The sequence below is a fragment of the Peromyscus leucopus genome, chromosome 22 (assembly GCF_004664715.2).
Source record: "Peromyscus leucopus breed LL Stock chromosome 22, UCI_PerLeu_2.1, whole genome shotgun sequence".
Classification (NCBI taxonomy): domain Eukaryota; kingdom Metazoa; phylum Chordata; class Mammalia; order Rodentia; family Cricetidae; genus Peromyscus; species Peromyscus leucopus.
In genome coordinates, this window is record NC_051081.1 from 36411482 (window position 1) to 36439344 (window position 27863).

Below are 27863 nucleotides of genomic sequence, written 5' to 3' on the forward strand. Positions count from 1 at the left end.
TGCGCCTTTCCTGGGACTCACTTGGTAGTCCAGGCTGGCCTCGAACTCACAGAGATCCGCCTGGCTCTGCCTCCCGAGTGCTGGGATTAAAGGCATGTGCCACCACCGCCCAGCGGGAATTTTAAAGAGAGGTTTTTCAGCATGTGTTTAATTCTTTTTGTTTGCTCTTTGAAGCATTTGAAAAGAAGAGTGTATTAAGTTTCATAGATGGTGAGACTAGAAGTTACCATAATTTAAGCCCTTATTGATGGGTCCTATAATTTTCACCATGTATTTGAGTTGACTTAGTGATAGGATTGTGCTTTTGTTTGTTAGAAAAGGCATTTACCTTAAGGAAGAACCTTCAAAGTAACATGTCTTGTTTATTACATTGTCTTTTTAAGACAATAAAGTATGATTCTTAGATTCTTTAGTAGGGTAGTTCTGAATGTTTGCTGTTTATAATCAGTTTTTAGAAGTGAGAAAATGTATATTACAAAATTTTTACAAGGCTTTGGGAAAAAAAACCAGTTGATTATTAATAGTTTTACCTTGTATTTTCATATGTTCTCTGTCATATCACTGACCAAATAAAAAAGACATAACAATACATGCTGACAGTTATATAGCATTCCTGCTAGAATTGTATCACTTCATGAACAGCACAGCAGTTCCTCAAGAAAATTAAGCACAGAGTTACCATAAAACGCTGCAGTTCTTTCTTGGATTGAATTCAAGAAATTGGAGAGCTGTGGATAATGAGGCATGCAAACACGAATTTAGGTTCCTCAAATCCAAGGGCTTTTGTTTGTTTGATTTTTAATTTTTTTTCGTCATACCATACATTTTGATCATATTCTTTCCAATCCCCCAACTCTTCCTAGATCTTCCAACCCCACCTACCCACCGTTTCATGTTCACTCCCCGCCACCCCCCCCAAAAAAAACCAGAGTAGACAAAAAAAGCAAAGGTCAAGACAAACAAACAAACCCAATAAGAAAGAACAAACACACACAAAACAAACAAACAAACAAAACATGGAGTCATGCAGAAGAAGGGAGAACAAGAAAGAATGTTTAAGAAGCTGAACCGAGCAGGTTGGTGCACACATACAATCCCAGAAGATTACCAGGAGTTAGACTACAGAGTGAGAGCTAAGCTATAGTTATAGATCTGTTTCTCAAAAAAAAACGAACAAAAAGAAAAAACAAAGAAAGCAGGGGCACCAGGCAGTGGTGGCACACACTATTAATCACAGCACTTTAATTGAGACAGAGCCAGGCAGATCTCTGAGTTCAAGACCAGCCTGGTCTACAGAGCGAGATCTATGGACCATAGATACTACAGTTCTAATTTGATAACATGGCTCCTTTAATCACTTCTAATATAGTAAACAATGAGAAGTCATCTATACTAATACTCGCCCCTTCCCCGTCCTATCATCCTGCACTAGAACTTTCTGAGGAAATAAACTGAAAAGGCAGACTGTTTGCAGGACAACTCCAAAGAGAAGATCCTTTCCTAAAGTGTTTGGTCACAGTTGTTAACAGGTAGCAGCATATGATCTGGGGAAGGAGTGGTGCTTGATATCAACTCTGATAACAAATGTTTCCTTGTCAATTTTTCCCTAGTATCATCTAGACTGTCACAGCCATCCTCTCCCCAGTCAGGCTGCCCATCACCTACCATTCCAGCAAGTAAAGTCATTTCTCCATCACAGAAGCACAGCAAAAAGGCATTAAAACAGGTAAGCACTAAGTCTCTGTTTATCAGAAGAATAATCTCTCCAATTAAAAATAATTAGGAAAGCTGGGCTGTGGTGGCACATGCCTATAATCTCAGCATTCAGAAGACAGACAGGTAGATCTCTATGAGTTTTGAAGATCTCTGTGAGTTTGAGGCCAGCCTGGTCTACAGAATGCGTTCCAGGACAGCCAGGGCTACAGAGAGAAAAACCTGTCTAGAAAAAAAAAAAAACGAATAATTAATAATAATAATAATAATGAGAGCTACATGGTGTTTCACACCTTTAGTTCTGTCGTGTAATGGACAATGATGTATCGAGGTCCTTTTTCAATAAGACACTTCATCAAATCTTCTGTTAATTACTGAAAATTGTTTGAAAACTTTTAGATTGATGTCTTCACAGGGTAAATGTCTGCAATCGGCTAATATGCTGCTAGTAATTTTTGTACTCTGTATCACCCATTGTATGTAGGGTTTAACATGGTTTTGAAGACCCAGATTTTTTCCTAGTTTGCTGAGGTATGTGTTCTGAATCATGAATAGGTGTTTACATTTTAAGAGCTTTTCTTATGTGTGTCTGGTTGTTTTGGGGGTACTGAGGATGAAACCCATCACTCAGTGAGCAAATACTTCTCACACTGAGCCACATTCCCAATCCTCAGGTTAGTTTGCTTTGGAGCTTACTGCAATGATTAGGTAGATTTTTTACTTTTAATCTAATATATAGAATCATATTGCTAGATTTTTTTTAATATTGTACTAATTGTAAGTATGGAATAGAACCTATGTGTTTATTCTTAAAAAAAATAGCTTGTGCAAATTTTTTGTAAAAATTTTAGTTTTTAAGCCAGGTGTGGTGGCACATGCCTTTAAGAACACTCCAGGGGCAGGCAGATCTCTGTGAATTCGAGGCCAGCCTGGACTACAAAGTGAATTCCAGGACAGCTAGGGCTGTTACACAGAGACACCTGTCTCAAAAAACCATAAATAAATAATAACTGAGTTTCTAGTCAGCTGTTGTTTTGTAGCACACATCTGTAATCCTATTACATTGGAGGCTGAGGGAGGGAGGGAAGAGCTTGAAACCATCATGGATTGTACAGTAGCAAGACCCTGTCTTGCAGTATTCTTCTATTGTAGTGCAGTTTTGAAATACATCATAAAATAAACTGTGTAGTTGTTTATTTTATTCTAGATTTGGGGAGAAAGTTGTAGAAATTATCTTTACTCCCTAGGTTGAATGAATAGTATGTAAGAATCCTTTTCCTTGAATTATACTGTTCTTTGTTGTTATTATATTAGTCAATTGCTTTGTCTCCTTTTGCATCAATTTTGGAGATTTTTCTTAGAAAATGGTCCATTTCTGTGCCAGTAAAGTTGCTCAGCTGGTAAAAGCACTTACCCCCAAACCTGAAACCCTAAGTTGATTCCTGGAACCCACATGGTGGAAAAGAAAACTACCTCCTTGGCATTGTTTCTGACTTCCATATACATGCCCCCCCAACTCTATAATATAATAAATAATAATATAAAAATAATAATATAAAAAAAAGTAAATTTTTTTTACCTGATTTATTGCATGTACTGCTATAAAGTTATATAATGTTTTGTTTTTTTCATTTGTCCTTGTTCATTTATTTGTTCCCATTGTTAATTGCCAGTTGAGTTTTCTGTTTTATTGGAATTTTCAAAGAACTGGCTTTGGATTGCTTTTGTTTCGAGATAACTCCTTGCTGTGTTGTTTGGATTGGCTCAATATGCCAGGTTGTTTTTGCCCCCTTCTTTTTCTCTTTTTTTCTTTCTTGAAATGCTTTGTCTGGCAGCATAGTCACATAGTCCCAGTACTCAGGAGGCTGTAGCAGGAGGATTCTAATTTCAAGGCAGCCTGGGTTATATAGCAGCTTCTTCCAAGAAGAATCTAATAATCAATAAATACAAACTGACGTAATTTTAGTCTCATAATTTGGTATGAACTAGGAGATTGTATTATATCAAGAATTGACAAGTAAGGTGACAATGGTTACTCCTATACTGATACAGTATAGTAAAAAACAGTCATTAAATATAAATGATTGAATATAGGACCTCGTGCGTGCTAGGCAAGTACTCTCTCTGTCCCTGAGCTATATACCCAGCCACTATAGCTTTATTGGAGAAAATTTTATAATACCTATTAAATTTTAAATGTACATGCTTCATGAACATGTGATTAAACATTTTAGTGCTTATGTTAAGAAAGATACACAGAAAATATTAGCATAAAAATTTATTAACAGTAAGAAATAGCAAATGGCCTAGCTTACATAAATTTTATCATATTATTTGTATATATTGCATATATTTGTTACTCATATATGTTTAAGATAAATCATTTCGGGGACTGTATAAACATTCTTGAAAATGGACAGTTGTAGAGGATTAGAAGCTTATGCTGTAAAAGGTTGTGCTATGCAGTTAAGAGATGAAATAACCAAAAAGATACTGCTCTCACAGAAGACCCAGTTTCAGTTCCCAGAAACTGCACTGGGCTGACAATTGCTTGTCATTTTAGATCCAGGGAAGTCAAAGTCCTCTTCTGATCTTAACAGGTGCTGTAGTCACATGCACAAATGCGTACATTACCTATAACTAAAAACAAAAATAAAGGGTTTGGAGATATGGCTCATTGATTAAGAGTGCTTTTTCCTCTCACAGAAGACCTGGGTTTGGTTTCTAACACCTACCTATCACTTACAGTTTAGCTCCAATTCCAGCAGTCTGATTCCTTTTTGCCTCTATAGACACCTGCACACACATAGCATATACTTAAGACACACATAAAATTAAATAATTAAATCTTAAAATGTTTTAGGTTCTAGAGAGATGGCTCAAGGGTTAAAAGCACTGGCTGATCTTCCAAAAGGACCTGGTTTGATTTCCAGCATCCACTGGTTATCACACAACTGTCAATAACTCCAGTCCCAGGGAATCCAATGACCATTGCTCCCCCATTGGGCCCTGCATGCACATAGTACACAGACATGCAGGCAAAACACAAATACACAGAAAAAGAAATAAAATCTTTTAAAAGAAGGACCCCTGACAAAGGCTGTACAGTTGGCACAGTAGGTCAGATACTCCATGTACAAGCACCCATGTAAAAAGTCATACATGGCATTTTATATCTGTAATCACAGGACTAGGGGTGCAGACTGGTGGTATTCCTGTGACTTGTAGACCACCCAGTCTAAATGCATCAGTGAGCTCTAGGTACAGTGAGAGAGCCTGCCTTAAAAAAACGGTGGGAATCTATTAGAAGAGACATCGATGTCGCCTTCTGTTCTCCGCGAGCACACATACATAAACACAAAAGGCCCCAAGGAGTGGGTAACTTGTTGGCACCACACTTGTTTGAATCACACTACCAGAGCATCTGGTAACTATATGTGCAAGCCTGGCCAGCAAAATACTCGACACTATAGGGAAGAAATTTGAATCAGGACTCTGCTCACTCACTATTAACCAACATGGTGTAGGCAGTTTCTCTGTCCTGCCAGCCAGTTCCCATATAACCACACAAAGACTTAATTATAAGTGCTTAATTATAAGTGCTCGGCCAATAGCTCAGGCTCATTACTGGCTAACTCTTATATTTTAAAATGACCCATGTTTCTTATTTTTTCTCTGCCACATGGCTTAGTACCTTTTCTCAGTATGGCAAGTTCATCGCCTGCTTCCTCTCCATCTCCTTGCTACTCCCAAGACTCTCTTTGTCTGCCAGTCCTACCTAACCTTGACCTGTCCAGTTATTGGCCAGTCAGCTTCTTTATTATTCCAGTCACAGTGACATATTCACATAGTATGAAGGAATATTCCATGCATGGAATGATACCTGGTTAGAGAATTCTGCAGGGGAACACAGCCAGGTTCTCTGGAAGAACAGACAGTGACCTTAACCACTAAGCCATCTCTCCAGCCCCCATAAAATAGTTTAAAAAAAAAAAAAAAAAAACTAAAAACGATTTCTAATAAAAGTCTTTGTTGAAAGCCAGTAGAATATATCAAAGATAGGGGCAGAATATCAGGACTTGAAGGATACAGTTAAATGGTTGGAACATCCAGGCACTGGCCAGGATAAATTAATAAGAAACTAGGGGTAGAACATTCAAAATGATTGTAACTCTCTGAAAGCAGAGAATCAATGAACTATGTGTACAGAAAATATTCATGATAAAGGCATAAAAAATATCTCCAGGAAAATCATAATGGAAAATAATCTGTGAAAAGAGATATCCACTCAGATACAGGCAGCATTTAGAACAGTAAACAGAGGAGAACCTGCCCATATCATATTAACTGTCAAAATATTAAATATACAGAACAAAGAAAGTGTCTTGAAAGCTGCAGGGAAAAACATCAGTTTGCCTGAAAGAGTAGATCCACCAGTATTACTCCAGTACTAAAAACAGACACAGAAAAACATACATGCACACATAGAAGGATGTGTGGGTGGGTGGGGGTGTTATAGACAGTCTTCCTGGTGAACATTCATACAAACATTTTCATTGAAATACTTGCAGGCTGTATTCAAGAACATAGCAAGGGTTCTAGATGTAACTCAGTTGGTAGTGTTTACCTAATATACATGAAGCCTGGTGTTACATCCCGTAAAACTTAAAACTGCCTGACAGGGTGGCACACACCTGTAATGCCCGCACTAGAACGTGAAGGTAGGAGGAGCAGTTCAGTCACCCTCAGGCTTACAGCCAGCTTATTATACATAATATATGTAAATTATGTGACAATGCAAATTTGTATAAAACATCGTCTCCAGGGTTGCTTCATAGTACACCAATTAACAGGTATAATACGTCACATAAATGCACCCTAGTATAGAAATTAAGCATCCCAATGTATGTAGAAAGGACTTCTGACAAAATTTGACATTTGTTCCATGGTGTTGAATTCACAAGGGTAGGAATGGAAGGAAAGTGCCTCCACATAATAATGGCTATATACTATAAATATATTCTAGATTTATACAAAGTGTGAAAAAATTCAAAATATTTCCACTAAACTCAGATACAAGTATGTCTACCCTATCTACCTTTAATTAGTATAGTACTTAAACTCTCTTTTAAAATAGCAACAAAATGTAAATTCTGTAAAAACCTTAAAACCAGTAAAAATCTTAAAACATGTAAGAAAGAGCTGGGTGTTGGTGGCGCCTGCCTTTAATCCTAGCACTCTGTAAGTGAATTCCAAGACAGCCTCCAAAGCTACACAGAGAAACTGTCTCGTGGGAGAAAAGAAAGAAAGAAAGAAATTTAAGACTTCAACATCTAAAAAAGGAATTGAAGATGCTAGAAAATGGATGACTATTGTAAATGATGGTGCTACCAAATGAAATAAATATATATGTTCAGTATAAGTTCAGTACAATCTCCACAAAAATTTCATGTGCATTCCTTTTTTTTTTTTTTTTTTTTAAATAAAAAACACCATACAGGATGCAGACACCCTGTGAATTTCCCATCTTTTTATTTTTTAAGATTGATTTATTATAGCTGGGCGGTGGTGGCGCACGCCTTTAATCCCAGCACTTGGGAGGCAGAGCCAGGTGGATCTCTGTGAGTTCGAGGCCAGCCTGGACTACCAAGTGAGTTCCAGGAAAGGCGCAAAGCTACACAGAGAAACCCTGTCTCGAAAAACCAAAAAAAAAAAAAAAAAAAAAAAAAGATTGATTTATTATGTATACAGTGTTCTACCTGCATGTATGATGTCTGCAGGCCAGAAGAGGGCACCAGATCTCATTACAGATGGTTGTGAGCTACCATGTGGTTGCTGGGAATTGAACTCAGGACCTTTGGAAGAGCAGCCAGTGCTCTTAACCTCTGAGTCATCTCTCCAGCCCTCATGTGCCTTCTTACAGAACTAGAAAACAATTTTAAAATTCATATGGAAACATAAGACCCTGAATATGAATAGCCAAAGCAATTCTAGGCAATAAGATTGCTGGGAGCATTACTGTACTTGATTTCAAGTTGTACTACAGAGCCGTTGTAACAAAAACATACTGACATACACACAGATCAATGAAACTGAATAGAGGACATACAGTGTAAATCCACAGCTGTAACCCTCTGCCTTTTGACAAAGCACCAGAAATAGATAGTGGAGAAAAGATAGCTTAACAGATGATTCTGGGCAAACTGCGTATCCATGTGTAGAAGAACAAGATTAGATCTGTTTTGGAAATACTAACTCCCAATGGATGGAAAGACCCTAATATAAGACTTGAAACATTTAGAAGAACAAGGAGAAACAATTCCAGGGCATATGCAAGGACTTTCTGAAATCAGTAGAGGTTTCTCAAAAGATTTAAATTGCGGGGCTAGAACGATGACTCCGCAGTTAGGAATACTGGCTGCTCTTGCCGAGGACTGGCTAACCCCTGCTTGTCAGTCCAGTTCCAGTGGGGTCAAATGCACTCTCTGGCCTTCACAGACACATGTGCACAGACACATGCAGACAGACCCAACACCCATACACACAGAATAAAAATAAACCTAACGAAAAGTAAAAACAGATTTACCATATAACCCAGCTAAGTAGCTTGGTATCAGTTCTGTGACACCCTCTCCCCCAGGGGGAAGAAAAGCACTGTCTAAATGGCTTAAGGAGGAACAGTTTATTCTGGTTTTCATTTACATGCCTGTCATGAGAGGTCTGGCTTGATGTCAAAGACATGAGGCAGCTGCTCTCACCTACGTTGTGGAGGGTCTTCTCAAATTAGTGAACCCAGTCTAGAAATCCTCATGGACTGGTCCCACATTTGTCTCCTAGAGGAGACTAGATGCTGTCACCTTGACGGTGTTAATGTCACAGATCCTTGAGTATTTAGCCCAAGGACTCTGGCGGGAACACCTGCATCCAGTGTTGCTTGCAGCCGCATTCCGATGATGAAGTTGTGGGATCCACCCACGTGTCCCAACTAGATAAACGGTGTATAGACAATGTCATTTGTTTTTGGCCATACAAAGAACAAACTTAAAGCATTTGCAGAAACATGGATGACAAGGTTGTACACATAACCTGTGAACAGACACAAAACTGTCCAGGTTACTAAGAAAAGATAAGGAGTAAAATACACTTTATCTACAGTACATACTTACATGAAAATATCCTTAGTTGTATAATGCCTATACATGATATAAAATACTTGTAAATCCTAAGGGCCAATGAGATGAGTCACAGGATAGAGATACTGCCAAGTCCAGTGACGTGAGTTTTATCCTTTGGAACCACATGATGAACACCAGCTCCAGAAGTTAGCCTCTGACTGCTACACTCATGCCCCTGTGCATACTCTTAGATAAGTTTTACTACGGTATGTAAATAATAGTGCTGTTCACAAAATGCACAAAAGTAGTGCTGTATTTGGTAGAAGTGTGTATGGAAAAGTATGAAGAAGTTTAGTAAATAAAATAAATTGACCAGTGCAGTTGGATTGCACATTAAAACTTAAGTGATAGTCAAAAAAGGATTTGGCTTTGAATTTAAATGAATAATTTTTAAAAATGTATTTTTAGTTTTTTATGAAGGATTAAAATTCATAATTTTAATTTTTTAGATTGAGTATTAATGTATCGTGTTGGCAGACCTAAAACTCAGAAAGATTTTGAGTTTCTGCCTCTGCTTCCTGAAAACTATGATTAAAGATGTGGGCCACCATTCCTGCCCTAGAATCCCCAAACATTTTAAATTATGTGAATTTTAAAGGATTTAGAAGTTGTTTTATTGAAAGTTGTTTGTAGGAGAGGCATAGTGTCACACACAGAGCTGCTATGTTGGTGTTGGGAAATGAACCTGCATCTTCTGCAAGAATCATCTCCTCAGCCCTTTTCATCCGTGTGTGTGTGTGTGTGTGTGTGTGTGTGTGTGTGTGTGTGTGTGTGTGTAATTAAGAACTTCTTAGAAATAAAAATGAGCTAAAATGGCCAGAAGGAACTAACTGCTGTTGTTAGAACCTACACTGCTGTGTCCCTTGCTCTCTGTTTATTTCATTGCGGTAAGTAACTAAGACTATCATTTGGGCAAGTCTCTTCACTCTTACTCAAGGTAATACAGATACCTATTAAACTTTTAATTAAATACCCGTGAAGCATAAATAATACAGAAAATTGCTCTTTTCCGTAGAATCAATGCTTAGAATTCTGTTTTCAGAAATGATAAAAGTGTGTAATTCTCAAATAGAAGATTGTAAATCCCTTGCCTTACTGCTGATTTTTAAGTTCTGAAGAAAATCAAATGATTTTTCCTTACTGCTGTATATAATGGAATAATCTCGTCCTCCCAAAGTTCCCAAATTCCATAGGTCCTTTAGACTTGTGTCAGTTTTGTTAAATTTAGGCTTTTGTTTGTGTTGAGTAGATGTCAGAGTAGTTCTCGACATAAGAGATGCCACTCACTGAAAACCAGCTTGGTTCTTACTACCAGTTTTACTTTATAGGCCCTGAAGCAACAACAGCAGAAGAAGCAGCAGCAGCAGCAGCAGCAGCAGCAGCAGCAATGCAGGCCAAGCATGTCCATCTCCAATCAACACCTCTCTCTCAAGACTGTCAAAGCAGCTGGGGACCCTCTACCTGCCAAACCTGGTAGGCAGTTACTAGTCTTCTCTCCCCAATGGAAGTTTCTTTTTATCAGCATTTTTGTGCTTTTGATGTTGTGAATATTTATACTGTATTGTTTATTTTTAAATTGCTATTTTACTAGCATAATCTTTCTGCTGCCACAAAACTGATTTAAATTTTAGGATAGGACTGGATGGTGGTGGCACACGCCTTTAATCCCATCACTGAGAGGCAGAGGCAAGCAGATTTATGACTTCAAGGCCAGCCTAGTCTACAGAACTAGCCAAGGCTACACAGAGAAACCCAATCTAAAAAAAACAAAACAAAACAACAACAACAACAAAAAAAAACACTCAAAAAATCCTAAGATAAATAGGAAATATTTTCATATAAAATTATTATATACTTGATTAAAAGTGCAGGAGTGAGATTTGGAAACCTATATTCATTAACCTTATAAATCTGTTGTTTCCAAGGTCAAGGTGAACTCTGTCTCTGTGTGTATATGTAGGCAGGTACATGTGTATGTACATGCTTGTTGAGGTCAGAGGATAGCCTCATGTCATTTCCCTGTACCATCTATCTTCTGGTGGTCTTGTTTTTTGTATCATTTTGGACAGGGTCTCTCACTGGCCTGGGACTTGTGGTTTAGGCTAAACTGGCTGACTAGCAAACCTCAGGAATCTTCCTGTCTCCACTTCCTGGCGCTTGGATTTCAAGTGTACTATGCTTATTTTGGCTCTTTATGTGGTTTCTGAGGATCAAACATAGGTCCTTATGCAAACTTAGGCAACAAGTACTATTTAGACTTAGCCATTATGCAGCCCCAAAATGAACTCTTTCCCAATGCTGGCATTTAAAATAATGAGGATGGGGCTGGAGAAATGGCTCGGTCATGAAGAATATGTACTGATCAGATTCCATCTTCTGGTACCTGTGGACAATGGGCATACAGTTGGAGCAATAATATACATACACACGACATGCTCGTACACATAAAACACAATAAATTTTAAAATAAACAGCGACAAACGAAGTATGAGGGCTTTCTAAAAATATATACTCTTTAGTTTCCATTGGATATGTTTACATGGACTTTGTGTATTTGTTGTTACTTATTTTGTTTTTTCTTTTATTTTGCCACAGACTTTTTCTTTTCTTTTTTCCTTTCTTTTTTTTTTTCTTTTCTTTTTTCCTTTTTTTTTTTTTTTTTTTTTTTTGAGACAGGGTCTCTGTAGCTTTTTTGCGTCTTTCCTGGAACTCACTCTGTAGCCCAGGCTGGCCTTGAACTCAAAGAGATTCACCTTGTTCTGCCTCACAGACTTTGTTTTGCATTATATAGTTCAATTAAATACCATAAGCTGATTCTAGGGACTGCCATCAAAGTCAAAGGTCTGAGTCTTACAGATCTTTTCATTCTTCTTAAACATTTGCCATTGGAGATAATAATGTGAGAGGAGATGTAAGGGATTTTATTTTACAGAGTATTCAAGAAGCCTACATTTCATTTATAATTTCTGTAGTTACCATGGAATAATGGTTTGACTTGAATAATGGTTTGATTTTTTTTTTTTAATTTATTTAAAATGTTTTCTATTCATTTTATATAACATCCACAGATCTCCCTCTCCTCCCTCTTCCCGCACCCCAGCCTTTTCCCCCAACCTACCCCGCAGTCTCACCTCTTCCAAAGCAAGGTCTCTCATAGGGAGTCAGCAGAGCCTGGTACATTCAGTTGAGTCAGAACCAAGACCCACCTCCCTGCATCAAGGCAGCATTAGGTGCTCCACCATAGACACTGGACTCCATAAAGCCAGCTCATGCACCAGGGACAGATCCCGATCCCATTGCCTGGGGGCCCCCCTAAAGAGTTCAAGCTAAACAACTGTCTCATGTGTCCCGAGGTCCTAATCCAGTGCCATGGGGGTTCTATAGCTTTCGGTCCACAGTTTATGCGCGTCCACTAGTTTGGCTGGCCGTCTCTGTGTATATTCTCATCATCATCTTGATGCCCCTTGCTCATAGAATCTCTCCTCTCTTTCATCAATTGGGCTCCTGGAGCTTATCCTGGTGCTCAGCGGTGGATCTCTGCATCTGTTTTCATAAGTCTCTGGATTAAGGCTCTGTGATGACAGTTAGGGTATTCATCCATGCGATCACCTGAGTAGGCCGGTTCAGGCACTCTCTAGAGTATTGTTGGTAGACTAAGGTGGAATCATCTTTGTGGATTCCTGGGAACTTCCCTAGCACTTTGTTTCTGCATATTCCTATGATGTCTTCATTTGTCATGATCTCTATTTCCTTGTTCTCCAACTCGGTTTCTGTTCCAGTTCAAAACTCCAGTTCCCCTATGTTCTCATCCCCCATCCCTTGCCCTCCATTACCCCTTCTCACCCCCAGTTTGCTCATGTAGATCTCATCTATTTCTCCTTTGCTGGGCGATCATGCAGCCCTCATAGGGTCCTCCCTGCTGGGTAGCCTCCCTGGAGCTGTGGGTTGCTGTCTGATTGTCCTTTGCTTTACATCCACTTAGGAGTGAGTACATACCAAGTTTGTCTTTCTGAGTCTGGGTTACCTCACTCAGCATGATATTTTCTAGTTCTATCCATTTGCCTGCAAATTTCATGCAGTCATTGTTTTTCTCTGCTGAGTAGTACTCCATTGTGTATATGTACCACATTTTCTTAATCCATTCTTCAGTTGACGGGCATCAACATTGTTTCTAGATTCTGGCTGTTAGGAATAATGCTATGAACATAGTTGAGCATGTATCCTTGTGATATGATTGAGCATTCCTTGGGTATATGCCCAAGAGTGGTATAGCTGGGTCTTGAGGTAGATCGATTCCCAATTCTTCTGAGAAAACTGCCATAGCCATACTGATTTCCAAAGTGGCTCTACAAGTTTGCACTCCCACCAATAGTGGAGGAGTGTTTCCTTTGCTCTGCATCCTCTCCAACATAGACTGTCATTAGTGTTTTTGGTCATAGCCATTCTGACAGGTGTAAGATGGCATCTCAGAGTCATTTTTATTTGCATTTCCCTGATGACTAAGGGTATTGAGCAATTCCTTAAATGTCTTTCAGCCATTTGAGATTCTTCTTTTGAGAATTCTGTTTAGCTCTTTAGCCCATTTTTTAATTGGATTGTTCAGTATTTTGATGTCTAGTTTCTTGAGTTCTTTATATACTTTGGAGATCAGCCCTCTGTCAGATGTGGGGTTGGTGAAGGTCTTTTCCCATTCTGTAGGCTGTAGTTTTGTCTTATTGACTGTGTCTTTTGCCCTACAAAAGCTTCTCAGTTTCAAGAGGTCCCATTTATTAATTGTTGTTCTCAGTGTCTGTGCTACTGGTGTTATATTTAGGAAGTGGCCTCCTGTGCCAATGCGTTCAAGAGTACTTCCTACTTTCTCTTCTATCAAGTTCAGTGTAACTGGATTTATGTTGAGGTCTTTGATCTACTTGGACTTGAGTTTTATGCATGGTGACAGATATGGATCTATTTGTAATCTTTTACATGTTGACATCCAGTTATGCCAGCACCATTTGTAGGAGATACTTTTGTTTTCCCATTGTATCGTTTTGGCTTCTTTGTCAAAAATCAGGTGTTCATGTGTGTGGATTAATGTCAGGGTCTTCAATTTGATTCCATTGGTCTGTATGTCGGTTTTTATGCTAGTACCAAGCTGTTTTTATTACTATAGCTCTATAGTAGAGCTTAAAGTCAGGGATGGTGATGCCGCCAGAGGTTGATTTATTGCACAGGATTCTTTTAGCTATTCTGGGTTTTTTGTCTGTGGTGAATTGTGTTGGGATTTTGATGGGGATTGCATTGAATCTGTAGATTGCTTTTGGTAAGATTGCCATTTTTACTGTGTTAGTCCTGCCTATCCATGAGCATGGGAGATCTTACTGTTTTCTGATATCTTCTTCAATTTCTTTCTTCAGAGACTTAAAGTTTTTATCATACAGGCCGTTCACTTGCTTAGTTAGTGTTACCCCAAGACATTTTACATTACTTGAGGCTATTGGTAGGGGATGATGTTTCTTTGATTTCTTTCTCAGCCTGTTTATCATTTGTATATAGGAGGGCTATTGATTTTTTTTTTTAATCGTGTATCCTGCCATATTACCGAAGGAGTTTATCAGCTGGGGTCACTTATGTATATTATCATATAATCTGCAAATAGGGAAAGTTTGACTTCTTCCTTTTCAATTTCTATCCTCTTGATCTCCTTTTGTTGTCTTATTGCTCTTGCTAGAACTTCAAGTACTATATTGAATAAATATGGGGAGAGTGGACAGCCTTGTCTTGTTCCTGTTTTTAGTGGAATCGCTTTGAGTTTCTCTTCATTTAATTTTACTGGCTTGCTGTAAATCGCCTTTATTATGATTATGTATGTTCCTTGTATTTCTGATCTCTCCAGAACCTTCATCATGTAGGGGTGTTGGATTTTGTCAAATGCTTTTTCAGCATCTAATGAGATGATCATGTAGTTTTTTCTTTCAGTTTGTTTATATGGTGTATTACGTTGACAGATTTTTGTATGTTGAATTATCCTTGCATCCCTGGGATTAAGCCTACTTTGTCATAGTGGATTATTTTTTTGATGTTCTTGGATTTGGTTTGCTTGTTGAGTATTTTTGTATCAATGTTCATGAGGGAGTTTGGTAATGTTCCTTCTGTTTCTATTGTGTGGAACAATTTGAAGAGTATTGGAATTAGCTCTTTGAAAATCTGATAGAATTCTGAACTGAAACCATCTGGTCCTGGGCTTCTTTTGGTTGGGAGACTTTTAATGACCGTTTCTGTTTCCCAAGAATCCCTTTTCTTCCAACACAAATCTGTCCCTCGTGGCAGCTAATGCGGGCTGGGAAGGCATAGGGGGGTTGGGAAGAGTGAAGAATGTTCTGGGCTGAGATTAGGCACCAGTATGTAGCTAAATTGCTGGAGACCAAACTCCACCCTTCTGCCTGTAACAAGCCTGCTATCTGGTTCACTGGCTGCTTTGCCTTCCATTCAGTGCCGCTACTCACTCTCTTCTTCTCCGTTCTGTAGGACTTAGATTTACTTCCATGTATTGTAGCTCGTGACTTTCGGTTTCCAGGGGGCATGGTTTGATGTTTTTATTTCACTTTCTTTTAATTATTAGATTTATTGGGGTCTGGGGAGGAGCTGCATGTAAGTCTGGGGCTGACTTGAGGGAGTCACTTTTCTCCTACCATGAAATAAATAAGTCAGGCTGTCAGGGTTGGTAGAGCTGTCTTGTAGTTCCTTATGGTTTATTTCTGAATCTCAATGTCACCTGTCTTCCCGTGTTTTTTCCCCTAGCCCTGTGGGAAGGAAAGCAATCTGATGGACAGTCCAGCAGTCCCCAGAACTCACACTCCACCTTCTCCTCCACAGTGAAAGTGGACAGTTCTCTTCTAGCCTTGGGGAAGAAGTCTTTCCAGAGGTCGGACAGACTCCACACAAGTAAGTTAGTTTACAAAGGCTTCAGTTTTTAGTGCCATGATGGGTCCAAAGTATGCTTAAAATTCATCAGCCACTAGCTTGAGTTTAATGTGTAATTTGAATTTTATTTTTAAAAGCTAGACATAATTTCTTTTTTTTTTTTTTTTAAATCAGGGTATCAGTATATAGCTCTGGCTGTCCTAGAACTCACTGTGTAAACCAGGCTGGCCTCGAACTCACAGAGATCCACTGGCCTCTGCCTCCCAAAGTGCTGGGACTAAAGGTGTGTGCCACTTTGCCTGGCTAGACTTTTTGCTGACATTATTTGAATTTTTAAAACAATGTTTTTGATATAATTATTTTGAGGTTTTATTTTGTTTTGCTTGTTTGTTTCTTAGTGAACATTAATAACCACAGACTTGAATGTGCCAGGGAACCCTCCACAAGTAAGCTGTACATCCCTAATTCCCAGTGTGTCGTGTTATCTGCTGTCTTGTTTTTTTTAATGACAGGGTCTCACCAATACAGTCTAAGATATTCTGGAACTGACCTTCAACTTGTAATCTCCCTGCTTCAGTCTCACAAGTGATGCTATAAGAAAACCCCACCCTTTCCTTTTATTCACTTCTTTTGTCTTTGAATTTTTTATTGTCTTTGTGATCATGTATTCATCCCTTATCAAACTGGTTCACAGAAAGATCTGCTATTCGTTATTCTGTGGTTTATTTCTCTTTTACCAGTAGACCCCACCTCGTTTTTTGTTCTCTAGAGATAAAAAGATAGAAGGGCTTATAATTAAATATTGTAAAGTGAACTCCCTTGGAAATCCCACTAAAATGAGAATATGGACAAAACGATTTAATCAGTATGCGTGAAGAAAACAGACAGCCAGGTGGACAGGTGTCAACACAGGTTGAAAGATAAAAATTGGGTGAAGTTGAAAAGGAATTGTCATAGTAAACCAGCTGTGGCTGCAGCCACAAGAAAGGCGAGGCATAGGGCTGAAGACTGTCGTTTGGAATGAAGGAGAAGCGTTTGGATGCTTTACTCGAAGTCGAAGAGTGAAATTGAGTGAAACTCCGGCAGCTTGAGGACCGTCACATGGAGCTGCAGGCCAGGGAGGAAGCCCTGTGTTGTTTGTTTGTTGCCTGAACAAAGGACGTGACGGGCGACTTGAGGAAGCCGAAGTTTAGTTGGAGTCACAGTCCAGAGGGAGCAAGTAGGAAACTTTCGCACAGCAGTTGTGCTGGTTCTTGCCTGGACAGTAGCAACAGGCTGGTCCTGTCTCTTGCTTGTGGTTGAGCAGGGCCAGACAGTACCTCCAAGGTCTGTCCTAGTAATCCTTCTCTGCCTTCCATGCCCTTCTCCCCAGACAATGCTACTGGCTGGAGACCAGGGTGGCAGGAGCTTGTCAGGGCTGTTTCACATTCAAGACCTCATAGGCACTATTCAGAAATTTGGGGAATTTCGTCAAATTCAAAGACTGAATTGTAATTCTCCTGCTTGGCTTCCAGAACAGAACACTTAGTAGAGCACATTTCAACCACCACTCTGTCCTGCTGCCGTGTCCCAGATCAGCTGATCAGTAGCTAAAGAAATAGGAAAGCTCAGAAGATAACTGTGCAGGCACATTGCAGGTTCCCAGATGTTTTGGAACTGTTTTACCTGGACTCTAATCCTGTGCCTTGACAGCTAAGGTAGAAGTGTTACACTGTGTCACACACACACTGACATTCTTCAAAGTGTCTTTTCTCCAGCCCTCCCTCTCCTCTTTGACGATCCTTACCTCTTGGGTGCTATTTACTATTGTTTGATTTGAAAAGATGTTTTTAGTTTTGTTTTACTGTAATTTATTTCTTTGTCTGAGAAAGTATTTTGCAGTTATTCTTTTTTCCATATATATAGGGTTTTTTTTGTTAGGAACTTTTAGCTGAAGTATATTTTGGCCAAGAGTCCTAGGCCACATGTGATACCTTTACCTGTGTGGTGTAGTGATAAGCAACAGACTAAAGCTGGTTTCTGACTTCAGTTTGTTACATTGTAACTCAGTGGTGTAATTTGAGCATCTCTTTCTCTTCCCCTCTTCTCCCCTTCCCCCTCCCCCTCTTCCCCCTCCCCCTCTTCCCCCTTCCCCTCTTCCCTCCCTCCCTCCTCCCTCCCTCCCTCCCTCCCTCCCTCCTCTTTGTCTCTATCTCTTTCTTTTTTTCTTACTTTGGTTTTTTGAGATAGGGTTTCTCTGTACCACCCTGGCCGTCCTGGAATTTGATCTGTAGTCCAGTCTGGCCTTGAACCCATGGAGGTGTGCCCGAGTACTGGGATTGGGTATGTTTCTTTATCTGTGCAGTGGATAATAATTACCCAGCTCTCCGTGCACAGCAGTATGTGCCTGTGATCACAGCTGTGCAGAGGTTTGAAGCCAGCCCAGGCAAAGTAGTCAGATGTCATCTCAAAAGTAAATCAGCGATAATAGTAACCATTACTTGCTTCATGGAGCTGTGTGAAAAGTAAGCAAGTTAATATAAATAAATGCTCAGAATAGTGCCTGGTACCCAGTAACCCTTAATAAGTTTGCCACTGCTGTTACTGTGGTAATTGTTTTATTATTGGCATTACTTAAAATTTACAGAGAAGTGCTCTTTTAGGCTTAACAATATTTAAGTCCTACTTGTTCAGTGAATTCCAAGTTTGTTGAATCAAGGTTATTAATCTAAAATAATGAATGAATCCTGTGACTGGAGTTATGGTTCAAGAGTTAAGAGCCTATACTGCCCTTTCACAGTTTGGTTCCCATCTCATCTTACAGTTCTCAAACCACTCCAGCTCCCAGGTCTTGTGTTTTTTTTCGAGACAGAGTTTCTCAATGTAGCACTGGCTGTCCTGGAACTGGCTTTATAGACTAGACTGACCTCGAACTCACAGAGATCTGCCTGCCACTGCCTCCTGAGTTCTGAGATTAAAGATACGTACCACCACCACCACCACCACCACCACCACCACCACCACCACCACCACCATGAAGCAGTGCATCCTTTTTAAATGTCTGGTTTGGTATGCTTGGTTAATGATTGTGCAAGATACACTAAAATCTATTCTCTATGGGGATTTGTCTAGTTGTGACAGTCTGTCTCAAATCAACACATTGTTTGTTAAGAGAAGGTCTTTACGTGTGTCTTCGGCTAGCTTGGAGCTTGTGATCCTGTTCCCTCAGCATTCCAAATGATGGGATTGTAGATAGGGGCCGCTGTGCTCTGCCTTTCAAATAGTTAAAGCTATTTTGTATGAGATGGTTTCTTGTTTAATGTAACTGTTGGCCAGTTACATTCAGCATTACATTCAGCCTGAATTATATCCCAGGCATGTCCTGGTTTGTAGCAAGATCCCATCCACAAAAGTGAAGTAAAATCTTCCTGATTTACTTTATCAATTATTGATAAGTGTCTTGTTGGATATTAATGAATGACACACAGCTCTCTGGGATTTAGACTTTGCCTGTTATGCCTATTTATTTGTGTGCCCTTGTGCTTTGTATATCTGTATAAACTGTATTTAGGTGGCTGGTGTTTTTGTTTTAATTTTTTGTGATAGTCTCTTTGGTCTTATTTATTTATTGCTTTTGCTAATCTAATGTACTAGAACTTGTTTTTTAATCTTAGTAATTTTTATTCTTTGCCCATTTTTCTAGTATCACTTCATAGTCTTCTCAAAATTTTCCTAAAAGATTGTTTCTTTTTTATTGAGTTTTTTTTTTGCGCGCACCCACACCCACACACCACACACATGTACTGGGGTTGTGGAAGTCAAAGGAAACCTGTGGGATTCAGTTCTCTCCCTAGCACATGGGTCCCAGAGGTTGAACCTTTAAGTTTGGCAAAGAGCGGCAAGTGCCTTTACCTGCTGAGCCATCTGGATGTATATTGTTTCTCTTCATTCTCTTTTAGTCTTTTCCTCCTGTTTGGTAGGAGTTAAATTTTCTTATTAGTCGTTTATGTGGTTATAGTTTCAATTCAGTTTCTTTTTTTAGATCTTTAGGTTTTTTTGTTTGTTTGTTTGTGTTTGTGTTTTTTAATCAGAGTAGAATTATCGAGGACTATGGGAGTCCAGCCCCTTAATAGTCCCCTCCCAGGGTCCGGGAAGAATCTACAACCAGCTGATAATTAATCTTTGATGAAAAGAAATTGAATCTATGTACACGAAACTCCTTAGTCCATACACTTTATTCTTCTGAGTCAGTTCTCTCTCTACACACCTCCTATTCTGCTCTCATGCCTAGCTCCTTTCTTGCCTGATTTCTCTCTACATTTATCTGTTGTCCCCTCTAATTTCTATCTTAATTTACTCATCTTAGTTCTGCCCCATCTATTCCCTACCTCAATCCCATTTCTCCTCCCACCTCCCACCTGATCCTCCTGTTCTCATCCCCTCCCCACCTCTGCTCCAGTTCACCCATAAAAATCTATTAATTCCCCCTCCAGGGAGATCCATGTGTTCGTTGTCGTCCGTGTCTCCCCCCACCCCCCACCCCATCCCCTCCCCAGTATTTTCCTCTATGCCTAACCTCTCTGGGTCTACGGATTGTAACTTGGTTACCATCATTTATTTAATGGCTAATATCCAGATATAAGCTAATATATACTTTCTGGGTCTCAGGATGATTTTTTTTTTCCCTAGTTATATCCATTTGCCCACAGATTTCATGATGTCATTTTTTTTAAGAGCTAAGTAATACTGTGTTGTGAATGTATCACATTTTTTTTTATCCATTCTGTTGAGGGACATCTAGGTTGTTTCCAATTTCTGACTATTATGAATAGAGTTATCATGAACATGGTTGAGCAAGTGTAGGATAGAGTATCCTTTGGGTATATGCCTAAGAGTAGTATAGCTGGATCTTGGGATAGATTGATTTCTAACTTTCTGAGGAGCCGCCACACTGATTCCATAGTGCTTATATAAGTGCACTCCTACCAGGAATGGATAAGTGTTTCCCTTATTCCACATCCTCACCAACGAGAGGTGTCACTTTTTATTATGGATCTTATCCATTCTGACAGGTATAAGATGGAATCTCAATGTAGTTTTGGTTTGCATTTTCTTGATGGCTAAGAATATTGAACATTTAAGTGTTTCTCAGCCATTTGAGTTTGCTTTATTGAGAATTCTCTGTTTATGTCTGTCTTGGGGTTCTTATTGCTGTGAAGAGATACCATGAGCACAGCAACTCTTACAAAGAAAACATTTAATTGGAGTGACTTGCTTACAGTTTCAGAGGTTCAATCCATTATCATCATGATGGGGAGCATGGCAACGTGCAGGCAGATGTGCTGGAGAAATAGCTGAGAGTCTTACATCCTGCACTAAACAGGAAGTTGACTGAACAGTCATGTAGCAGGAATCTTAAAAGTTCTTATTAATAAAGTCAAACCTGAGGCCAGTTATTGGGGTGAACCCTGGAAGATCAGAGCCAGAACAAGCCACAGCTACCTCACCTTGCCAGTTCTTCAGCTGGTCTTGCTTCCTCAGACTGGAAACTTCTGTGTCCTCATCCCAATGGCTCTCAGCTGAACTGCTGCTAGAAGCCTGAAAGCTTAACCAGCCAAATGCTTCTAGTTTCTGGTCCTCACGCCTTATATACCTTTCTGCTTTCTACCATCACTTCCTAGGATTAAAGGCTTGCTTCCTGGGATTAAAGGCGTGATGAGTCACCATGCCTGTCTGTATCCTTGAACACATGGATTTCTGCCTCTGGAATGCTAGGATTAAAGGCGTGTACTATCACTGCCTAACTAGTGGCTTTTCTGTTCTCTGACCCCAGATAAGTTTATTAAGGTACACAATATTTTGGGGAACACAGTACCACCACACAGTCACACTGAGGAAAGCTTGAGAAAAGCCCACCCCCACAGTGACACACTCTTTTCAACAAGGCCACACTTCCTAATAGTGTCACTCCCTTTGGGTGCCATTTTCTTTAAAACCACCACAGATCTGTATCTAGTTTGTTTTGGGTTTTTTTTTTTTTTTTTTTTTTTTGTATGTATGTTTTGTTTGTTGCTTGTTTTTTGAGACAGGGTTTCTCTGTGTAGCTTTGGAGCCTGTCCTGGATCTTGCTCTATAGACCAGGCTGGCCTCGAACTCACAGAGATCCACCTGCCTCTGCCTCCTGAGTCCTAGGATTAAAGACAAGCACCACCACTGCTGCTGCCACCACCCAGCAGGAGGGAGACTTTTTGATGGTGTTTGTTTTGAGCAGGGTTTCTTGAACCTAGGCTGGCCTTGAGTTCACTATGTAGTGGAGGATGACCTTAGTGGTCCTCCTGCTTATATTTCCCAATGCTGGGATGACAGATGTTAGCTACTATAATAGTCCTATTGCTTCTTTTTACCTATTGCTTCTTTTTAAAGTCTGTTTGTGTTTTCTTGATTGTTGTTTGCATCTACTATTTCTTTACACATTTTTTAAAATTCATTTATTTTTATTTGCATTGGTGTTTTCCCTGCATGTATGTCTAAATGAGCATGTCAGATCTTGGAGTTACAGATAGTTGTGAGCTGCCATGTGGGTGCTGAGAATTGAACCTGGGTCCTCTAGAAGAGCAGTCAGTGCTCTTAACCACTGAGCCATCTGTCTAGCTCTCTTCTTTACACATTTTACACATAGCTACTATGTATTCTGTGTTTCATACATGCAATATTTCTAAGTATAAACCTGTTGTTTCTGAATTCTAATGGCATTTATAGTAGCATACTTTATAATTTGTTGGATAATTTTTGCGATTGTGTTGGGTTTTAATTTCTAGGACTCCTGAGGGCCTGACTTGAGGAAAATTCTTTCCTGAGAGTGACTTTCCTTGTTCTTCAGCTAGGAGCTAGTGGGTACTTGCACTAAGGATTGAATAAATAACTTTGTACAGGTGTATGGTGTGTCAGAGGCCAGCTAAGTGACTCAGTGGGGAAGAACACCTGCTGCCAAACCTGACAGCCTAAATTTTACCCCAGCACCCAGTATTAGGAGAGAGTCAACTCCTGAGAGGTGCCCTGACCTCCATATGTGCTGTATGGTCTAGATACCCTCCAACACACAAATGTACACACAATAAATAAATGTAAAACAATGTTTTCAGTTTGTTAGGTATTACAAATTTTCTTTAAGATTTTGCTATAAACTTCAGTTCCACCAGAAATATTTAAATTTTTTCCTGTTTCCCTACATACTTCCCATTCCTATATTACTATTTGCCTTTTTTATAGAAACCAGTTTTTATTCGTGTTAAGTTGCATTTTAATTTTTTCTTTTCCCAAATTTTATTACAAGACTTAAATTTACATAATGAGAACCAATGAAAGATGGAAGATATCAAGATAAAAATGAGATTCAATGGAAATAGTAAAATGTGTAAAAATGTACACAAACAGCACCACATTTTAATTAGTACTGCTAATCTTTGTGTACTCAAGTTTCTGTGCATTCATACATTGTGAGTTGTTGCTTTCTTTTGTTTTTTTAAATAAAAATGCAGATCATGCTAGCTTGGTACCTCAGTGTGTAGCCCAGGGTAGCCTTGAACTTCTGGTTTTTCTGCCTCTGCCTTTTAAATGCTGGAGTTACAAGCACGTACTCCCACATCTGGCTTGGATTTAAAAATCTTCAGTGGCCTCTGTGTGTGTGATACGATTGTGTCTGTACACAATACCTGTATGGAGGTCAGAGGAAAGTTTGAAGTGTTGGTCCTTACCATCTACATTGTTTAAGGCAGAGGGCTCCCTCCCCCTTGTTTATTCATTGAAACTTTTTTTTCTTTAAAGAGAGGGGGGAGAGAGAGAGGACAGATGGAAGGAAGGAGCGGAAAGGAAAGAGAGGGCCATTTGAAACTTTTATATATAAATACAATATATTTTGATTCTGTCTATTCCTGCTGACTCCCCAATTTCCCCTTGATCACTCTTTAACATTTTTGCCTCCCAATTTTATGGCTCTTTTTTTTTTTTTTTTTTTTTTTTTTTTGATTTTTTGAGACAGGGTTTCTCTGTGTAGCTTTGCGCCTTTCCTGGAACTCACTCTGTAGCCCAGGCTGGCCTCGAACTCAGAGATCCGCCTGGCTCTGCCTCCCGAGTGCTGGGATTAAAGGTGTGCGCCACCACTGCCCGGCTTTTTTTTTTTTTTTTTTTTTTTTTAAATAAACTACCAAGTCTAATTAGTGCTGAGGCAGGGTCTCTGCAGTCTGCCACTCCAGACACAGGTTAGCTGGCCCATGAGCTTCCTGTCTTTACTGCCTGTCTTATTATAGGAGCCATGTGATTATAAACATGTTACCACATCCAGCTTTTAAATAGGTTCTGGAGATTGCAATTGAGGTTCTTAGGTTCACATGTCAAGTGTTTTACTTATGGTGCCATCTCCTCCGCCAGGTTTTCTGTCTCAAAATATTTTTTTTTTATGTGTTTATGTGTGTTTGTGTGGGCTTATGTGCATATGTGGCGGGCAGATGCCTACCAAGGTCAGAAGGTGGCCTAGGTTCCCCTGAAGCTGGAGTTACGTGTAATAATTGTGAGCCACATGATGCCGGGAACCAAACACAGGTCCTCTGCTGGAGCAGTTGGTGTTCTTAACCTCTGAGTGATCTTGCCAGCTCCAATTTTCTATTGAACAAAATAAAAGCAAGTGTTCTGTATCTGTGTCATTTGTCATTTCAATTGACGGAGAAAGGTAATGATGAACAGTTTACTTTTAGAGATCTATTTTGTAGATTGTGGGGTTTTTTATTCTCTATAAATGATCAGAATCTATTTTCTTTACCTTAGAAGACATTTCTAAGGTCTTTAGCTCTCCCTTCTTCAGTGTGCAGTGTTTAAGTTTGGTTGTTCTTTCTTTTTACTTTAGGTACTGCATGGCAAGCTGTGGTTAGGACCGAAACTGTGAAAGGAAAGCCAGGTGATAAATGACTGTCTTCTTCGTTTTGTAGGACAGATGAAAAGGACTAAGTGTGCTGACATTGATGTTGAGACACCCGACTCCATTTTGGTTAATACTAATCTTCGAGCACTGATTAACAAGCACACCTTTTCAGTTCTTCCTGGAGATTGCCAGCAGCGCCTGCTTTTACTGCTTCCAGAGGTGGATCGGCAGGTGGGTGATGGCAAGCATAAGTGATTTTCTGACTAAATGAGGCCCCGACGATCATCACCTTTAAAACTCCCTAAGATTTTGTTTTTCTTAAGATAGCATCTCATGTGTTATAGGCAGGACATAAACTTACTATGTAGCTGATGATGTCTTAACTCTTCCGTTTACGTCCTGAAGGTTGGGCTTACAGATATACATCATCATGTCAAGTCTATGTATGTGTTGCTAGAGATAAAAGCCAGGGCTTGATGTATGCTAGGCAAACACTCAGCTGAATTACATGCCTAGTTCTTAAGATTTTTAAAGTATCTTCTTTATGTATTCCTATAAAAGTGTGGTGTTAATGGTGGTGTTGTGTGACTTTCCATGGAAAGCTATGAACAGACATACCAGATAAGGTACCACCAGTCAACAAAAGAAAAATCAAAACAAACAAACAAACAAAAACACAATATGAAAGGAAGGCATTTTCCCTAGTATGTAATAACAGACTATCTTTCCTCGTTTATAGGGAGAGATTCAAAAGGTAAGCTACACAAATATTATAGCTAATTGACTACAAAGACAAAATGAAGTCTTTTTTTTTTTTTTTGGGCTTTGAGGCAGGGTTTCTCTGTTGTAGCCCTGGCTGTCCTGGAACTTGCTCTGTAGATCAAGCTGGCCTTGACCTCACAGAGATCCTCTACCTCCCAAGTGCTGAGTTAAAAGTGTGCTCGAAGTCTGTTTTCTCTGAGATTTGCTGTGCTCCCAGTGTCTCAGGTCTGTCTTCAGTGTGTGTCATCAGAGTCCTTTGGGAGAATTTAGATAATCAGGTATTCTTCCAGCAATAGAGACTGAAGGAGACTTGTGCCTAGTGACTGTGTTCTCTGCCCTATCTCCTCCAAGAAGGAAAAAGTTACCTTAGATTCTTGATAGAAGATACCTTACTTCTTGATGGAAGAAATGAGGAGATTGAAGTCTCAGCATGATCTTAAGGACCTGGTGACTTGGCGGCTGCACGTGCGTGCGTGCGTGCGTGCCTGTGTCCTGTGTTGTTCCAGTCCCCAGTCCCTGAAGTAGAAGTGTCGTCAGCAGGGTGATAGGCTAGAAATAATACACGAAGCATAACTAAGAGCCTATTTGTGGAAGTCTAATGCTGTTTTCTCAGAAGCACTGATGGTCCTTTCTGCCTTCTGATAGAAGATTGCCACATGTAGTTTGTTACTGTTGTGTTGTGGTGGTGTTAAAGATGTTTTTTAAAATTTTATTTATATGAGTGTTTTGCATGCATTTAATGTGCATGTGCAGTGCATGTGTGCCGGATGCCTGAGGTGGCCAGAGGAGGACCCTAGATCCCCTGGAACTAAAATGTTATGATGTTATTATTATAATGCCATGTAAGTGCTGGGAACCAAACTTGTGTCTTCTGCAAGAGCAAAAAGTGTTCTTAACCACTAGCCATCTGTCTTGTCTCCTGCCATGTGTAGTTTTAATAATAGTTTTCTAGTTCCAATTCCCACAGATGGCAATCCTACAGGGTTTCTTGTTTGTTTGTGTGTTTGTGTGTTTTTTTTCTTAGGAAGGTAGTTGGCCAGTCTTTGAGCTATGGATATGTGATGAGCAATGTAAGTGATACTGAGAAGACACAGTTTTAATTAAGTGAACTTGCAGCTTAAGTTACCATATGTATTCAATGTGGATAATGTTGGTGTTGAAAATAATTGTAAACAAAGTTATTTTTTGTTTTTTGTTTGTTTGTTTTTTTATTTTCAAGACCGAGTTTCTCTGTGTAGCTTTGGAGCCTAACTTGGAACTAATTCTGTAGACCAGTTTGGCTTTGAACTCAGAGATCTGCCTGCCTCTCCCTCCCAAGTGCTGAGATTAAAGTCATGCGCTGCCAGGCTTTAAACAAAGTATTTTTGTACATGCTTTGAGTGGCACTTTTTTCCATAGTATTTTAAAAGTTAAAAGTTACTTAAAAAACAAGATAGAAAATTCAAAGTTTAGAGGTATTAAATTTTTTTTTCCATTTAAAAATTTTCCCATGGCCTGTGGTTTAGTAGGTAAAAGGGTTTGCAGTCAAGCCTGACGACCTGAGTTCAACTCCAGGACTCAGCGTGGGGAAAGGAGAGAACTAATTCCTACAAGTTGTCTTCTGAATGCCTCACAGATGTCATTGCAAACACTGGGTAAAGACACACACAAATGATTGTCCCATAGTGCTTTGCACTATCCTGGAGATACATCTAGCCCACGAGAACAAGAATTTAAGCCTTGTGGCAAAGCATCAGAAATGAACTCAGTAGACATATGGGGGGGAATACAGCATCGGTGACATGTGACATGTCTCACAGTTTGATAATAATAAACAGCCTAATAGAAAACTTAAAAAATGATGGGAAGTGACTCTTCACAAGACCACCACAGACTTCCATGTTTAATGACCGTGCAGTAACAGTAAACAACACAGGAGTCAGGAAATCATCTACCATTTCAAACCTATGAGGTTGTTAAAAATTAAATTACATGTTGATGCATGTTGGCAAAAAAAAAAAAAAAGCATATTATATGTTCTTCTGTTTGTAGCTTTAGCCTTTAGAAAGTAGTATAACAATAACTGTTTACATACTAATCCTATTTTGATCTAGGAATACAGTCCTTAGAAATAAAATCACAGCTGGGTGTGGTGGTGCATGCCTTTAATCCCAGCACTCAGGAGTCAGAGGCAGGTGGATCTTTAATGAGTTCGGGGACATCTTGACTGTTACACAGAGAAACCCTGTCTTAAAAAACAAAAACAGAAAAGAGGAGGAGGAGGAGGAGGAAAGAAAATCACTAGTACAGCTAGACAAGGTGGCATACTCCTTTAATTCCAGCCCCTAGGAGGCAAACCTCTGAGTTCAAGGCCAGCCTGGGCTACATAGCAATTCCCTGTTTCAAACAAAGAAGTAAAACAGTAAAAGTACTAATGC

General features: G+C 39.5%; 1 protein-coding gene across 4 annotated transcripts in view; it reads left to right on the forward strand.

The window, feature by feature from the left end:
- Asxl2 (ASXL transcriptional regulator 2) overlaps positions 1-27863 on the forward strand; it is a 92609-nt gene that overhangs the window by 50614 nt on the left and 14132 nt on the right. For 3 of the 4 annotated variants that reach the window (XM_028874991.2, XM_028874992.2, XM_028875005.2), the window contains 4 exons: positions 1611-1726; positions 10217-10361; positions 15669-15812; positions 24752-24915. In XM_028874991.2, the coding sequence (XP_028730824.1) occupies positions 1611-1726; positions 10217-10361; positions 15669-15812; positions 24752-24915 (569 nt within the window). Of the gene's footprint in view, positions 1-1245; positions 1530-1610; positions 1727-10216; positions 10362-15668; positions 15813-24751; positions 24916-27863 lie in introns of those variants that run through there. The other variant, XM_028875015.2, reaches the window with a different exon arrangement.